The 17,870-nt window shown below is 38.1% G+C and overlaps 1 protein-coding gene across 5 annotated transcripts; it reads left to right on the forward strand.

The window, feature by feature from the left end:
- Positions 1 to 122: 122 nt before the first annotated feature.
- Positions 123 to 17,136, forward strand: HNRNPK (heterogeneous nuclear ribonucleoprotein K). Of its 5 annotated transcripts, none has more exons than XM_054986341.1 (16): positions 123 to 253; positions 2,253 to 2,316; positions 2,423 to 2,495; positions 3,947 to 4,044; positions 4,946 to 5,002; positions 6,363 to 6,406; positions 7,276 to 7,348; positions 7,869 to 7,982; positions 10,039 to 10,167; positions 10,413 to 10,714; positions 11,070 to 11,124; positions 12,739 to 12,789; positions 14,382 to 14,403; positions 14,481 to 14,563; positions 15,165 to 15,334; positions 16,058 to 17,136. In XM_054986341.1, the coding sequence occupies exons 3-16, from the start codon at positions 2,447 to 2,449 to the stop codon at positions 16,089 to 16,091; spliced, it is 1,281 nt and encodes a 426-aa protein (XP_054842316.1). In that variant the 5' UTR covers positions 123 to 253; positions 2,253 to 2,316; positions 2,423 to 2,446; the 3' UTR covers positions 16,092 to 17,136. The 5 variants fall into 5 exon arrangements, with proteins under 5 accessions (XP_054842316.1, XP_054842318.1, XP_054842319.1 ...); XM_054986344.1 differs by lacking the exon at positions 123 to 253 and adding an exon at positions 514 to 613 and having other exon boundaries at positions 16,118 to 17,136; XM_054986340.1 differs by lacking the exon at positions 123 to 253 and adding an exon at positions 515 to 613.
- The last annotated feature ends 734 nt before the right edge of the window (positions 17,137 to 17,870 follow it).

Below are 17,870 nucleotides of genomic sequence, written 5' to 3' on the forward strand. Positions count from 1 at the left end.
CCAAGTTCTCCCCCTTTGTTTTAAGCGCCAACGCGACCTGAGAACTAAACTTCCGGGGCTCGCGAGAAGTCAAAGTCCCCCCCCCCCCCCGCATCAGTTACAGATCGCGAGGACGAGGCGGAGTTTTCGCAGGCGCCATTTTCTCTCTCGCTCGCTTTCACATGCGACCTCAAGTCAGTTTCGTTCTCCTTGAAGTACTCGGTTCCTAACGAAAGCGATTTGGTGTGATCATTTTGAGTTTGTTTTTAATCGTGTAAGTATTATCCGGTATGTAAACGGGGGGCAGGGAGAAACAAGATAGAAAATAAATCAAGAAATAGGAGAGAATGATGAAAGGGGAGGTATTAGAAGCCTATAAATGCGGCTTGCTTTACCGGCCCTCAGCCTCGCTTGCGGCTTTGGCGCCCAGGAGGCCGCCACGGAGGGCGGGACTCCAGAGGGAAAACCGCCTCCGCTTAAAGACAGACAGATCTAGCAGCTAATAGAAACGAGGAGAGCTGGGTGGGGGAGCCAATAAGAAACCGTCGGTGGCGCGTGTGTGTGCGGCTGCTAGTTGCTCTGCTTTCTCTCGCACTCCCTGAGGTGGATTCGGCAAGAGTTAGTGCGCGGCGCGGTAAGGCTTAGACGAGGACGGCTGCGAGGGAGGGCTTCAATTCTCCTCTGTTCTCCAAGAGAGGGGGCTTGTTGTAGGTCAGGCTCTTGTTAGCCCGAGGCCTAGCCCCTTCCGGAACACTGGGGGGGGGGGTGCGGAGTCCTTGTGAGGAGCGGGTAATGTTCAGTATTGTACCGAAGCGTTCCCCATTTCGTTCTTTTGTTCCTCTGAAATGCGTTTGCTTCGTTCGCGGGATCTGAACTGGGAGGGACGGAAGAAAGGAGGCGCTACCTAGGTTGTTGCGGCTGCTGCGGAATCGATCATGGCGGCCGAGTTAGGGTGGCGGTGAAGGAGCGTGAGGCGTTTCCTCGTCTTCTCTGTGCTGGGCCTGTTGAATCTAACGGGGCCCGACAGGCCCGGCCTCTGCTCTTGAATGAGCCAGGGCGAGCCCTCAGACATCTTTTGTGTCTCGAGGGTGGCGAGCCTTCTGGTGGAGCCGCCGCGTGGCGGTACTTTTTCCGCTCCCAGCTCCTCCTAGCAGCTCGTGGTCGCCATTACAGCGTAGTGCGCTGTTCGAGCCGCCATTTTTAGTCCCGTAGGTCTCTAGCAAAAGCAAGTCAAGATTATGCAACCAGCCGCACGAGGCCTCCTCTCCCCCGTGCCGCTTTTTCGAGGGATTGTGAACTGTAACGGGTGGTGGAAGTTGTTGCCAATGAATTGGCTCCGTAATAGCAATAGCTTGCCTCTGCCTATCACTCTTGTTCTGTAGACCGCCCTCACGCGCGCTTGAGGCGGAGCAGAGGTTAACAAATGGGCATAGTTTACTGTTCCAAAAGGAAATGAAATTTATATCGAGTGTTTGGAGTTTGTTGAATCATCTGCCGCCACCCCACAGTCCCCCGCTGCAGGCGTCGCTCGTCTGTTAGACTTGCGCACCGCTATTTTTGTGCTTCGTTGCTAACATCGTTAGACAGGTTTTCTCGAAAACCTTTATTATTGTGTTTTGTCTTAGGTTGGTACAAAATAAAGAAGAAAAACCCAAGGTGCAGGGGATGAGTTTTCCTTTTACAGCCAGCTTATTACTGGAAAGAATACCTTCTGCACCTTTCCAGTTGCTCCTAACTCCTCACAGGAATTGTTATAAGGGTGCGATTGGCTATAAGTGTTCATATAATACCAGGTGATAGAGGATTATATAGCTTCATTTTTCCGGTTAAATAGTAGTCTGGATTTATGGTTGCTTTTTCAACAGCAAAATAAGTAATAATTTACATAATGTCAGGTAACTGAAAAAAGTATCATTTGTAGGTTTGAATTCTAGAAGTTTTATATGTAAGGTAAATACAACATGATCATTCAGTGGCTGAATTTAATCCTCAAGGGGTTTTCTTACATTAAAAATGAAAAGTGAAACTTAAAACTATTAAGTTTGAAACATTTTACAAGTTTTTTTTTTAAAGATCAGTTCATTATTCCTGTGAATGAAGGACCACCATTCCTTGACAGAGAGCATTATATTTAATACTTAGTCTGGAGAGAAATGATGGGTACTATTGGATACTAGTAGACATGTTGACAAATCTCCGTCCTTGGTTTTATCTTTAATTGTGGAAACGTAATCTGTAAATGATCAAGACCAAAACTATGTTGCTTTTCATAGGCTGCCTGATCTTTGATCCCGCCCAGAACACTTAAGTTTTGGTTGGCAAGACTATATAAAATTGGTAAGTGCTCGAACATAGAAGCCCCTAACCTGACTTCATTTCTTTAGGAAGATGTAGCGTTTGCTGTATTCTGTTTAAGTGTTTCAGTATATTTATTGTTTGACAGATTGTATCTGCAAGTCTAGAAATAATGGAGACTGAACAACAAGAGGAGACTTTCACTAACACAGAAACCAATGGTAAGCTTTCTTTATATGTTGAACTGCCACTTCTGTCAGATACAGTATTGACTAAATGGAATTTAGTTAAGTTCTGACATGTTTGTTTTATAGGTAGGCTCTTTAGAAGGAATAGTTGCCACCTTGTAATCATGTATATTTTATTAAAAGGTTGCTGCAATAGCATATGTCTTGACAAGTGATTGTACATTTTTCTGAAACAAATTTTGAGGACTCTTACAGTCATTTAGGTATGCTAGCTTTCAAAATGTGGTATGTTTATTATTTTATTTGTCATTTATAATTCACCTTTCTCACTGAGACTCAAGGCGGATTACGTAGTGTGAGATTAGTACAGTCAATTTCAAGAATATTTCCATAAAACAGTGTTGTAGGGTAAATAAACACACAAAGACATAGCATTAGTAAGAGTCCATACAGAGTTGAAGAAATGTTGAAACTGAACATAAGCAATTCTAAGGCTAACATTAGACCACATGAAACACAAGTAGCTCATAGGAGCACATACTTAAGACAACGAGTAGTACATACGACAACATAGTGGTGAAGTCTATGGTATTTAACTCATTAGCGAAGCATCTAAGAGCCCCTCCCTATAATACAAACACTTTTTTGAATAATTCAGTTTTGCATTGTTTGCAGAAAACTAGGAGAGTGAGGGCTCTCCTGACCTCCTTAGGCAGTCCATTCCACTGGATAGGGGCCACCACAGAGAAAGCCCATGTATGGGCTGCTGTAGGAGACCCTGTTCAGATGAGTGAATCTGCTGTGGAGGAACATAGGGAGGGAGGTGGTCCCGTAGGTATGCCGGGCCAAGGATGTGAAGAGCTTTGTATGTGACAGCCAATACCTTGAACTGAACACGGTAGCTGATAGGTAACCAGTGGAGTGACAGCAGAATGGGAGTGATGTTCATACGCCTGCTCGCTCCTGATAGCAGTCGAGCTGCAACGTTTTGCACCAATTGGGCCTTGTCTCTAGTGTGGCTGGTTTAAATTATATAAATGATAGATGTGCAGTTGTAACTGTATAAATGCTGCATCACTGAAAAAAACAGTATATCCAGAAATGAGCAATTTAACAGCTACTGTTATAAATCTGTATTGTCACAAATGTAAAGTTGAAATCTGGCTTTGTTGACACTTTTGAAGAGGTTTTGTATGAAACTATAGTTTCTCATGGTTCTTGATAAAATGGGTAATGAGATGCCGTATGTTATAGTAATTTATTGCTAGACTTGTTTTCAGTGTTATTTGGGTGATGGTCAGTATTTGAGCTGGAAATTCTTTTGGTATAGAGTTTAAATACAACTATTTCAAAGCCTCATATGCTCATGCTATAAATGATTATGACATGTAACATTAATTCATATAATAATTTAATACATTGAGGAAGCTCTGATTATTAAAGAAAGGAGAAATAGATTTGCATTGTTATCCTTGAAATATTAGGCAAACGTCCTGCTGAAGATATTGAAGAGGAACAGGCCTTCAAAAGGTCTAGAAACACTGATGAAATGGTTGAACTACGCATTCTGCTTCAGAGCAAAGTATGTTTCCTCTTTATCCAAGATGCTTTTTGCAAATGATATATATAATACTTATTTAGAGCCGTGGTTTCCAACTAGGGTTCTGCAAGCAATTGTGGAATAAATACTGTGAGAAATTCCATATATCCCGCAAAGTATTGCAGTTATTAAGGTTGTACCTTTTTCTTACGATGTAAGCTGACAGATAAATCTTTAGAAATAAAATTTACTGATCTTAATTTAGCAGTAATTGTATAGCATTCCCTGCTACCGACTTTTTCTGGTCTCTAAATGTTTTCATAGATGGGTTCCCTTGGGGTTTGAAAAATTAATTTAGGGATTCCTGCATAGAAAAATGGTTGTAAAACACTCATTTAGACAATTTGTGTCATCGGCATCATAAGTTTTGAGCAGAGAGAGCACATCTGGTAACTGCAGTTAAAGTATACTTGGAAGAATATAACAGAATTCTGTACCATACTTCATTCAGAGAAATGAAGGTGTTTCTGCTGCATGAGTCAAGGAAGTTTACTTCATGATGACATAAGTAATTAATGAAAATGAGATGGAAATTCATGTTATGCTTCCTGTTTGGAAATTTGCGGAATACTTGGAGAGAGTGCATTTGTAGGATTAAATGCCTCTCTCTGGATCAGCAGCAATTGCAGATAATATCGAGCGGTTTTCTTCTTATACTGCCATGAGACCTTTAGCATATATAATGTTTTTTTTAAAAAATGGAAGTCGTGCTGTTTTTAGCCTTGTATTGAGATTGTGTTTTGATTTGTCGTTGGAACTTCTTAAAATGTGAGGAAATTAGGCTTTTGAAATCATATTAATGTCAGCTTTCCACCTTTTATCCTTTACCCATGAATTTTGTTCTCATTTCATTTCGGAAAATCTAACTTGTGACTTTTTTTAGAATGCTGGAGCAGTGATTGGCAAAGGTGGCAAAAATATTAAGGCACTTCGTACAGACGTGAGTATTCAAAAGTTAAACACTATTTTGCAGTACATAGCATTTAAAGCTAATTGTGTGCATTTCTAGCAAGTGTAACATTTCCACGGTCTTAGGTGCTCAGTACAAACCATAGATAATGATTTTTAGTTTAGGCATCAGGATTTTCTATTTGTATCATAATTAAAACAGAGAATGAATCATAGACAGATTCCTGTCCCCTTGTTTTGGAAACACATCACACTAAATTGTGTACTTTAATGTCTTAGCAAGCAGTATTGAAGAGGGCTTAAATCCTTAATTCCACAATTTCCTATGGAAATAGTCATCTATGACTAGAAAGCACTGTAGTTGCCTTTTCTTGCCCAGTTATAGAATGATTTTTGTTTTGGAGAGATGTTTAACACTGGCATGACCTTTATGTATGGGGACAGAGTAGTATAGATGTATTCAAATATGGAATGAATTTTCTGGGAACGTGACTGAATATATTTACCTTTTTATAGTGGGTTGACTCTTGTGAATAGACACGCTCAGCATTGACTAAGCCTTATAGTTCAATATGCTTTGTAAAAAGCAATTACTTGTTTATTATTGTTCACTATACATAGTTTATTCAGTATTTTAAAGTAGCAATATTGGTGTTAAATGAAATATTTGGCACTATATCATTTCACATTGTGTTTGATATTTTCATTATATTGTAAAATAAACTCCTGCAGAATGTTGTAACTGTCAACTTTAGATATTAGATCTGAGGTATAAGACTGTAAACAAGAACTGGGTAGCAATCACTTGTGAATTAACTGACCTTTTTGAAGCTAGTATACTTAAAAATGCACCTACCTAAATCCAGATTTCATACATATAATTCCTGGATTAGTGGCTTTCCCAATTTTCCCAGGATTTCTGTAACCTGAATCTCTACAGGTTTTGTGTCTACCCTCACGAGCCAGCCTGCTACTGCAACGTATGATGTTAAAAGTAGTTTAGGCCAAGTAACTCATTTTTACAGTCCATAACTGTTAAGCCACAGTCAATGTAGCTATCCGTTATTGTGTTAGTCTTCAGAACAACTTAAGCTTGTTTCATTGAGAGTAATGAGTATAGTTTGTATTAAATTAAAATTTATTGCTTTTCCCCCTCTTCCCTCTCCTTGTTTTTTTGGCCATATATCTCTCCGTTGCCCATGTACTGGATCGACTTACCCCTGCGTTGCCCACCATGACGTTGGCCCATCCGCCCCTGAACGCCCATGTGAAAACCCTGGTTGGCTATGCCCAAAAATGTGCTCGTTGCCAAACGGGTGCCTTACTTGACAACTTCTGATTGAATGCCCATGCCCAATGCCAACATCCACGACCGCCAATGACCAATGCAGTACAATGCCAGTGTTTCAGTCCCAGACAGCAGTGGCCCCGAGCGGTATGTCCCAACAGTTTATGCCTCACTGCCTGATTAGAAAGAGAGAAATGTATATTATTACCTGCCTTTTATATAATTAAATAGTATCCCCGTAGACGGTGTATTGTTTTTTAAGTTTTCTGTCTTATTTTCCCCATTAAGTCTTTTTTGTCACTGAACTTTTACGTGAGTTGCCCACCCAAGAATCCACTAATTTTATTTCAATGGAAGGAGCACAGCTTCAATTGTTGTATATTTGCTGCATTGTAAATCAGATTTGTTTCAAAATAGTCTCTCGCTCTGTCTTTGTGGCCCACCTTGCTCCCTCAGCATTGCCTGCTCATAATTTTTTCTGATGAAATGCTAACTCCTGGTTCACTCTCCTTCACTTCTCATTTGTGTTGTCCTTTTTGTCTTGCATTTGTATTCGTTTTCTCGCGGAGCCCATTAGTAATCTAATTTCTAACTGGTCTCATAACCCTGTTCCAAATATAGTGTTCACCACTTGCATATTCCCATGTTTCCTATGAGAAGGTGTGCCAGTTTAATAATGTGATAGCGAGGGTGTCCTAAAGTAATGGTGGCGGGGAACCTAAGTATTCACTTCTACTTTCAGTTCTTCGGCAGTTTCTTGTCCTCTTTATCTGAGCCCTTCCAAGAAGCCCATTCTCTATCTCCAAACCCTTATTTTGAACTTGTACCATTTATATTATTGGGCATAAACAACGTGCATGTGCTGTAACTTCAGTAAGCAGGCTTACTTAAACGGGGAATATTATATGTAAGACCTACTGTGTAAAGTTGAGTTATGATCCAGATAATTATGAATGCACAACTTACTCTACCTTTTCCCATCTTGTTTGTGACCCCTGACTTGTGGTATTTGACAGCATACTGAGTATAAGCGCAGACATTGAAACAATCGGAGAAATTTTGAAGAAAATTATCCCTACTTTGGAAGAAGTAAGCGGAATATGCATGAATGCCTAATTTCTGATAATTCACTTTTCTGCAGCCAGATCTACCCATGATTTAAATTACAAATGTTCCAGTGTCATGGTTGGTAGATGGGCAAGATTTGTATTGTATTCCTTAAATAAAATTAAGTTTTAATGTTAAATGCAATATATTTTGGGTTAAATTACGCTGTAACTTCAAGGTTACCACATGTTTTTAAGATTTGAAAGAGGTAATCTGCTTTTCCAATATATTAGATTCTCATTGATATAAAAGAAGAGAGTCTTTTGGTGGGGGAGCAGTTTTTGGCTAGGCCTTGGGCTTGCACTCAACCAGTGGGATTTTTTAACTTGAACAGCCAATCACCATACCCTCCCACAAGTGCTTGTTGAGTTTGCCTTAAAGGAGACTAATATTAAAGAAAATACTGATCTAGAACATATCAGAATTAAACTTAGAATAATTATTCAAATCATCTGTTAAATAATTTCTCTTAACGTTCTTTCTTCCCTAAACTTGTCTACAGTACCAGCATTACAAAGGAAGTGATTTTGACTGTGAATTAAGGTTGTTGATTCACCAGAGTTTGGCTGGAGGAATTATTGGTGTTAAAGGAGCTAAAATCAAAGAACTTCGAGAGGTATTATTTTGTCTTTGAAGATAAAACGCAGCCATTTAAACAGTATAATAATTTGTAAATAGGATTTCTCATGTTATACAACAAGCTATCAAGTATATTTGTAGTACACACTAGTTGATGGAAATAGGAATGCATAACAATTTTCCAGTACAGTTGAAGTATTTATTTTAGAATACTTTGGAAAATCCACATACTTGATATTTTATTTGGCTTATCTTATGTAATTGGAATTTATGGGGAGTGGCATCTTAATGCTTCCACCAAAATGGGACAGTGCTGCTTAGGGTTCTGGTTCCAGTTGCCAGAACAGAGGCCACCAATAAGGAAGATTTTGAAGTGAATGTAAACAAACATAGCTTAGAACTCATGCAAAGACATCATCTCTGGGGCTGGTGGGTAGACACTCACCATTAGTTGCATCTTGCAGAGCTTTTTGCTATGATGAATGGGCTTTTGCAACTTGACTTTCCTTGAAAAGTTTAGAACCCAGTGTAGAAGATCTACAGAATTTTTTATCATCAGTTCTGGCAATAATAGGATTTCTAGATCATTCACCTTGCTTAGGAAGTAGAGACCATTGCTTTGCAGTAGTTCTGCTTTACCTCTTTGAAAGATTCCTAAACATGGAGCTGAGATATTACTCTTTTTCTCCGTGGGTGCTTTTATGAAGTGTTTCACATGCCTTTAATGTGTACATGAACTTGCTGAGAGAGAGCCAGTGTATTAGAGATGGTGATGCTCGTTCAAGTCAAGGCTGAGCTGTTTCTGGCCCTAACTAGAGGAAATGCCAATCCTGGCTATACCCTGCATCAGTAAATAACATTTTGGGGGTGCTTCTAGAGACAGACTTCCTGCTGAAATAATAGATGGAGACAGGCCAGGAGGGCTGTCTGTCTCTTTGGCTTACGTACTGCTTGCCTTCCTTTCTGGAAGTGTGTATGCATGTAACTTGATTCTACTACTCTGAGATGTATGTGAAGCTGCTCTTGGAGACAGCATGGAAACTGGATGGCTCATAGTGCAATCCCTGGTTTTGAGGTATTAGCCAGTGGGAGCTGTAATTTTATAAGAGTTCCATTGATTGCTGTTTCTGGGCCATGCTCAGTGTGCTATTTGTTACCTATAAAATCCAGTATTGATTTTTAGATCTCTCATATGTGCCTTCCTGTACATTGAAGTCAAGTAATGATTGTATTGTGTGGGCTGCTACTTACTGTAGGCAAGACAGCTGTCAACTGTAAATATTTTTAGTAGTAGGTTTGATAGTATTACCAGTTATGTGAGGTTTGCCGAATGGAAAGAGATTAATCCTTTCAGGCCTTCAGATTAGTCCTTTTAGTTAGGAAAACTTTAATCTTTAAGCTTGGTAAGATAACCTGATTATAGTTCCTTTCCTGCTGGTTTATTGTAGTGTTATGAAGCTTACATTTTTAGTTGTAATTTTATTAGCACATGGTGTTTTCATTCCTTTTTTGAGGTATACAGTTAGCATAGGCTGAACTGCGTAGTGCATCCACACTCTTTTCCAATTGCATATTGAAGAACTTTCTCTTTGTGTGTTCTAACAGATAACCTGTCATTGGACTTCATTAAATGCTTCTCCTTGGCTTGTGGTAGTAGAGTCCGTAGCTGCTTATCTTACCTTTTGTTTTAAAAAAAAAAAGAAAACAGAACCCCAAACTGAGATTGACATAAGTTCCAAATTTGTGCCACTGAACCACTTGAAAGAGTTCTAATTTAAACTATTTTTAACCATACCCTTCTTGGGGTGGGGAGAGAGACACTTTATATAAGTGATTGGGACAACATACCATTCTTATTACAGCTGTTATAGTTAATTTAAAAATGATGGGAGAAGCATGGTTGAACTGATGGTGCAATTGCACTGTGTGTAGATAAAAACTGTGAGAGAGTGCTGCCTCTCCCCATTGAGCTACCAATGTCTGCATAACTTTATCTCAACTTATACAGTATACAGATTTTAACATAGTTAAGTTGATTGACATTTTACTGCTTAAAATTTGTACAAAAATATTTCTATTTGTACCTTTTGCAGAATACTCAGACAACCATTAAACTTTTCCAAGAATGTTGTCCTCATTCTTCTGACAGAGTGGTGCTAATTGGTGGAAAGCCTGATAGAGTTGTGGAATGCATCAAAATAATACTGGATCTTATATCAGAGGTAATCAGTCTAGAGTGTATAGAGGCAGCATAAAAAGGGCGCTTGGGATAAATTATGAAAGTATGCTTTGCTTGTTATAGCCATATCTGCACAATGAATTAAGGAAAATGTGACTGTCTGCTGTTTGTAATAAACTTTTTTCTAATACTAAACTTTATCAGTTCTTACGTAGTCCTTAAAACAAGTTTTGTCGTTTGAAATAAGGTTGTCTGTAAGTGTTTAAACTGTTTCCTTTTTCATATTAGTCACCAATCAAAGGACGTGCACAGCCTTATGATCCAAATTTTTATGATGAAACATACGACTATGGTGGATTTACAATGATGTTTGATGACAGAAGGGGGCGTCCTGTTGGCTTTCCAATGCGTGGCAGAGGTGGATTTGATCGAATGCCTCCAGGTCGGGGTCGTCCCATGCCTCCAAGAAGAGATTATGATGATATGAGCCCTCGCAGAGGACCACCTCCCCCTCCTCCAGGCCGTGGTGGTAGAGGTGGCAGCAGAGCTCGTAATCTTCCTCTCCCTCCCCCTCCTCCTCCCAGAGGCGGGTAAGCTAATTTTATACATCATTCAAAATCATTCCCGTAAGAGTAATTTTAAACTTTGGGATGAGGGTGATCAGCAAGCACTACAGTATTTTATAAATGGAAGTGCAGTTTTTATGAAATTAATTAAAATTAGGAGGCACTTGGTAAACAGGATATTTGTCCAGTGGTAGAAATTACCTATAACTGCATATTTCACATCGATAAATCAATTTGCTTGTATATCTGGCAACTGCAAACTTGAGAATTTGAGCATTTCCAATTATGTGAATAAGGTACAAGATGTGTAGATGGGCTAACTGGAAGAAATTGGAGCATGGTGCAAAGAAATACTCTGAATTGGTTTGTTTATATTAAGGGACCTCATGTCTTATGATCGAAGAGGCAGACCTGGTGATCGCTACGATGGAATGGTATGGATTTGTAATTTTTCTTTTCAATAAAACAGGGAAAGTTTCATTTTGTGTCTTGAAAGTATATGCAGTATATGGGGAAATCGCGTAATTGTGAACTAGTTAATTTGGGGATTGCAACACATGCACTGTTCTATTGAACATGCAAATTTTGCTAATTCTTAAGCTGTAAAAAGAGGCAAGGTTGCAAGCAGCTCGCTAGATTTGGGGGTGGGGGGGATCCCATGGAGAGAGATGGCTTAAAAACTAGTTTTTTACGGACGCTACCAAATACTACCCTGACCTGTTGTCTTTAAATTGGGGGGTGCTTCAGATTTCATCAAATAAAAATTTTCTGAGGAGTTAAAAGCAGTATTGTGCGTGCCTTCTGTTTAAAGCAGCATAACTTTATCAGATGTGGTAAAAATGAGAACATACACTACTAAAATTCTGTTAAGGGGGGGAAATCTTAGAGACAATTTTTAATTTGCCTTTCAGCTTCTGACTGTTCTTTAGCAGTGCTTCACAGCAAGCAAGTTGAACAGCTGTTGCTGTCTGTCCTTTCTGTTTTGCATTTTATGGTGTGGATTGTAAAATAAGTTTCTTCTATTTCTTACTTGATGTGGAAATTAAACTTCTAAAATTGTAGAAAAATAAACAGGCATGGTATTTTGAAATAAAGTATTTTTAAATTGTTTAAAATCTAGTCAGGTTTTGATTTTAAATTTCACTTGCTTTAAAACACTGCTGCATAAGTTGTGCAGTGTGGAATGCTTGGGAGCTGTAACACTATAGATGTCTTTCCATTGCATGCTGTAGTTAAGTAGCAACAGACCATGGGAATTGCCATGCAACTTCAGACAAGAACTGTCAGTATTTTATTGTCTTGTCAAATGTCTGTTTGTAGCAGTGTATATTCATTTCCTACTATATGATACTGGCAATAGTTCTGGGTGACTAGAATACTTTCTCTTATAAGAGATTACTTGTGTTACATTACTGTTGATGGGCAGAATACAGAGAAAAATTTTGCTATGAAGTTTCACAGCCTTTAAATAAGAAAGTATACTAAATCTCTGTAACTTTAATATACAAGGTGCTCATTTGCAACTTTCATCTACAGCAGGGTGTTTGATTTTGGGGGAAATTCTAGTGCTGAACAGGATGTTTCTAATAGATGAGTTTGAAAATTAAGATACTATCTTGGCTTTGATTTGAACATAAAAGAATAGCTGTGTGTTCCAGATCTAACTAGCAGTTATTTTTCTACAGCAAGCCAAGTAAAAGATTTAATTTATTTGCTGTAAATAAAAGCGTTGGAAGACCACTTTCAATTCATGTAAGAGGGTACAGAGTGAAGATGCTGCTTATTCATTTTTATTTAAGAGCTATATTGCAATAAGCATTTAGGTCTCTGCTGCACTGGATATGAAGGATCTACACTGCTACTTCTCACTTCAAAATACCTGATCAGTCTGCCCTTTGTATCTGATCTAATGAGCTGGATCTCTTGTAGTAGTCTCGTGTGTGCATATTTTACTTGGCTAGCTATAGGTTTATTTGAAGACATTGGCTTGTTTTAAATATACTTTCTTGTGTTCTTGTTTCTCTTTGTACCATATCTTGTCTGACAAGATGATGCAGTGTCACGTCAATGCCTGTGATGACATAGAAACACCAGAAATGGTGAGTCCATTCTTCATCTTTTTGGTCTATGTGTTGCTGCTTTTGTACAATGTGACTGTGAAAGCGGAAAGGTTGGTAAAAGGCTGGCATTGCTAATATTGTGGATATGGCCAAATACTGACATTGGGGATATACTGGATTTCAAGCAAGCCAGCCTTAACTTATTTTACTGCACCATCTCATAGTGTCCTAGCAAGCTTACATTGGTTTTGGATCTTGCCCATTATCTCAGTCCCCCTTTCCGGTGCCCAGCCTAGCCTTTTGCATGGTTAAAGGGAGCTACTGCCTTCTTTTGCCATCTGTGGAATAGCTGGTTGGATCCAATCTATTATTAATTAAAAGCATCAGATGTGAATAGGGAAAGGAATTCTTCACAGGTTAAATTTTAGATCAAATTGTTGATTTTTGTTCAGAAACTTTCTTTTTGAGTGTCCATCCTATAGTGATTACAGAATAGGACCAAGGGGATTTGGGTTCAACCCACTGCTCTGCCATGAAACACTGGGTGACTTTGAGCCAGTCATTTTCTCTCAGCCCAGTCTACCTCACAGAGCTGCAGTTTTCCCTTCATTTTTTCCCTGAGCACTTCAGAATAAAAAGCGATTAATGTGTTTTTATAAACTTGTCAAAGAGGGTTACAATAGGTATCAAGCAAGGTTATAAATGCATTGTCTTTACTAGTGTCCAAGACTGAAGTCCATTTTACATTAGCTTAATGGAATGTAAGCACATTGAAAAGCTGCTTTGATACTGTAATTAAAACTAGCCATGCTGTTTTTTTACTTTGTGAGATCAGGAGAGTTCAGTATTAGTAGCAGATTCAACTAATATTGTGTACTATATGAACCTTGATAGTGAAATACTGAACCATTGGAATTAAAATACCATTAGAATTACTAGCTCTCTTATATATAAAATCAAGCTGCTGATTTCATTGTTTTATTATTTAAAACATTAACTTTAGTGTCCTCAAGGTGGTGAACAATCAAAAATATTAAAACAATCTTTAAAATACATAGCATAAAAACAAAAGCATACAGTTGAGCGCAAAATATATACACACACAGTTGATAAGTTTTCATCCACTGGTAGAAGACAGTAATAGAGTGGACAGATGGATCTTCCTGAGAAAGGAATTCCATGATTTTGGTTGCATTAGAGCATACATTGCGTGCTCATTTGAAGGGTTATGTAGTCCTGTTCAAATCTCTTGCTGGAAGGGACTTGGCCACGGCATTAGTATTTTATATTGCACATATGTATACACTACTTGCCACTTGATTATTTAACACCTGAAGACTCCACTGAAAAGTACTATTTGTGGTCATCTCCACCTAGTTAGTGCTGTTTGTGGTGGCTTTTGCATGCATGCCTATCTAGGGAGGAAGCTCTGCACCACTAGGATTTCTGTGAAAATGTCCTGCTCTGTGAAATGTTCCAGCTTTGTCTGGCTTCTGGAGTAAGGCTTCCCCTTGAGATGTCAATGGCTTATTTTAAAGTAGAAAACATTTTCAGCTATCTGAAACTGATTTCATGCATATTTTAATATAATTGAAAAATGATTACATGAAACTTTTTTTCTTTTTTGATAGTTTGAGGGTGGATCAGGATATGGTAAGTTTACATGCTTGTATATTGTGTGAATTTACTTTTATTCATTACAAGAACTAGATGCATACGTTTTAAATTAGATTATTCTTATGCAGGGGGCCGTGGCTCTTACGGTGATCTTGGTGGACCTATCATTACAACACAAGTAACAATACCCAAAGATGTAAGTGTATTTATTTCCTTCATCCAGTATACTTTGCAGTAAAATTTCAGGCATGTAGTTTTTTCATTTCTTGCTATATGTAGTCTTTCAGATTTTTTAAATTGCCTTCTCTCAGTTTATTTGGCTTGGATGTGAAAAGATTAGAATGTTCTTTCTACTCCCTGTAACTTAACAGCCTACAAGCCATACTTCAGAGTATTTTGTGATTTATAACTGCATAGATAAATGGCTAAATCACACGTGCGCTATTTTATCTTACCTGACAGTACGATCTTTAGTTTCTGCTGTTCAGAAATGTTCTGTAGCTGGTCAGTTCAAGAAGTATTATATTGGTTACAAAGTAAAATATAACGAGGGTAATTAAAAAGGATATGGGCAGTTGAGGCAACATAATCTTTACAATAAGTACAGTAGCATTTTTCAGGGGAGGTTCTAGTCAATTAAATTTCTCCTCCCATCCTTGGTTGTTGAACATAAATTATCCAGAATTGCCATCTAATAACTTAAAACATATTACAGTTAATATTTGTGACCAAAGCAGTCATGTTTAGAATACTAAGTTTACCTGCTGTCTCTAAAAATTAACACTTTTGTTTTGTAGTTGGCTGGCTCTATTATTGGAAAAGGAGGTCAGAGGATCAAACAGATACGTCACGAGTCAGGAGCTTCTATCAAAATTGATGAACCCTTAGAGGGCTCGGAAGATCGGATAATAACCATTACAGGCACACAGGATCAGATTCAAAATGCACAGTATTTACTGCAAAACAGGCAAGTTGGTATTCATCTTTATCTGTTAGCTATATTTGTACATTTATTACTAAACTTTTTCTTTGTATGTATACCTTTTTTTAAAAGATTGTATAAATATAATTCATAGTAGTTATTACTAACTTCTGCACTTGGTAGTATGCTTTCCTCTTCTGTTCTCCATTCTTACTAAATGAAGATAGCCTCAAAACTAATCTTGCTGGAAGTGACCTTTAACCAAGCAGTCCTCATTTCTCTGGTGGAAACTGCTGCAAAAATCTACTTGTAATCTGTTACATAGAGCCTGTAGAAAATATAGAAGATTTCAATGGATGTTGGTCTAGTTCTGTGTGGAAGACTAGTGATTTTGTTGTTTTTAGATAACTAAATCGACAACAAATCGCAGTCTACCATATGGCACAGGCCATGCCTCTACAGGACAAGTTGAAAACTATTGGTGCTGTTAATGCAGCATTTCACACCTCTGGCATTGCTTCCTTTTCTGCCATGTATAACAGTTTTAGATTTTACTTGCTTTGTTTTCTTTAACATTGGCTGTCTAATGATCATCTTGCAATGTTTAACTGTTGCCTGCAATTTAGTACTAATTATAAATTGTCAAGCTTTAACCAGTATGTATTAAATCTGATTTGTATTAATCTTTTAAATGTATTTGTAAATATTGATTCAAATTGTTTGTTCAACCATTCTAATACATGCCTTTTTTTTTCTTTTTCCTTATAGTGTGAAGCAGTATGCAGATGTTGAAGGATTCTAATGCAAGATATTTTTTCTTTTTTATAGTGTGAAGCAGTATTCTGGAAAGTTTTTCTAAGACTAGTGAAGAACTGAAGGAGTCCTGCATCTTTTTTTTTTCTTAAATCTGCTTCTGTTTAAAAAGCCAACATTCCTCTGCTTCATAGGTGTTCTGCATTTGAGGTGTAGTGAAATTTTTGCTGTCACCAGATGTAATGTTTTAGTTCTTTACATAGAGGTGGGAGGGCGGGGGGGGCAGCTTGCAAAACTAACATTGGTATTTTGAAACAGCAGCAGAAAAAGTGGATTTTATTTTTGTTCTATGTTGGTTGTAAACTGTAATGTTTTTCTGTAACTTGTGAACCACCTGCTTAATACTTTTTGTTTGGAAGTGGGGAAAGAGTTCTAGCAGTCCACTTGATTCCTGGCATCCATGCAGAGCAGTGTGCGGAATGTAATGCTCTTTTGTAAGATGTTTTATGATTTTAAAAATAAATTTAGTGAACCAATTGTTGCAGTTATTTCTTTATGCATACTTAATAGTTGAAACATTTTTTTTTTTTACACCATTCATTGAATTTGGCTTTTTTCCTATACCAGAGAAGCAGAACACCCAGTGTCAATGTTTGGCACGTTAAGGAGTATTGATACGCATTGACTCCTAAGTTTTGGTATATGTGAAGAAACAACAATAAGAGATAACAGTTTTATCTTTGTTACTTTAGATGTATGGCCCTATCGTTGTATTGCAACATGTTAGTTTGAATAAAATCTTGCAAAATTTTTGGCTTGTCATGGAATAGCAAGTACTATAGAGAATACCTGAATCTTACTCATTTCTAGCCTTGGCAGTTCTGCCCATATCCAACTGTATCTTGTTAAATGTTTCCATTGTATAAAGATTTGAATGAAACAATTGTATCTTTTTCCTGTTGATTTGCATAGCAAATGCTTGTGCAAAAAGTTCTGGATGTTTTCATGTAAAATCTCAGCATTTGTACTGATAGTTTACAAGTTAATTTCTCTTCTTGAATAAACATTGTAATAACACCCAGCTGGATGGGACAGATCCAGTTTCCAGCATTTGATTATGTTCTAATTTATAAACATTTTCTTTTTTTACAATAAAGTACAAAATACAGCAGTCCACCATCCCATTCTTGTTTAGCCCTAATGACAAAAAACTGCTGTGCAGCTATACAGAAACATTGAAGATCCATCTGGAAATGCTGGCCTCCACTGATTATTTTAAACAGAACAAGTCCAGTGTTACTGAGTGTGTTGTAGCATTCAGTAATCATTACTGAATGCCTTGGTGTCTGAAGCAGCTCATACCCTACCACAAATTTTGTTAGTCTTATAGGTGGTGCTACTCGACTATTGCTCTTCTACAGTGAGGAGTACCTTGCAACCAAAACCAGCACATAGAGCAAGTGTTAAGGAAGCTGCAAGGGTGGTGTGCTGGATTTGTCTGTTGCACAACTAATATTTATCTTGCATTCTGGCTCTTTGGAGTTGTGTGGAACCTTCTAATAAGTGTTGATATATACCACTCTTCTAGACAAGTTAAGTGCCCTACTCAGTGATGAACAGTTATTTTCTTCTGATGCACTTGGGGTTGAGAAGAGCGGCTTGCACTAGGTCACCTGAGTGGGCAGTGGGATTCAAACCAGCAGAGTTCTGATTTACACTCCAACGATGGTATAGCAACTAAGTACCCAGAACGTAAAATGAATGGCACGTGTAGCTGCAGAAACGGGGGGGGGGGCGGTTTGAGATGTTTTTATTGTGCAATAGGATC

Source organism: Eublepharis macularius, chromosome 8, assembly GCF_028583425.1.
Source record: "Eublepharis macularius isolate TG4126 chromosome 8, MPM_Emac_v1.0, whole genome shotgun sequence".
Classification (NCBI taxonomy): domain Eukaryota; kingdom Metazoa; phylum Chordata; class Lepidosauria; order Squamata; family Eublepharidae; genus Eublepharis; species Eublepharis macularius.

Bases quoted from the DNA above. Each gene is read 5' to 3' on its own strand.
- HNRNPK (XM_054986341.1), top strand. From the start codon at position 2,447: ATGGAGACTGAACAACAAGAGGAGACTTTCACTAACACAGAAACCAAT. The intron at 12,790-14,381 runs GTGAGTCCATTC...CTTTTTTGATAG, and splicing joins ACATAGAAACACCAGAAATG to TTTGAGGGTGGATCAGGATA. The intron at 14,564-15,164 runs GTAAGTGTATTT...TTTGTTTTGTAG, and splicing joins AAGTAACAATACCCAAAGAT to TTGGCTGGCTCTATTATTGG.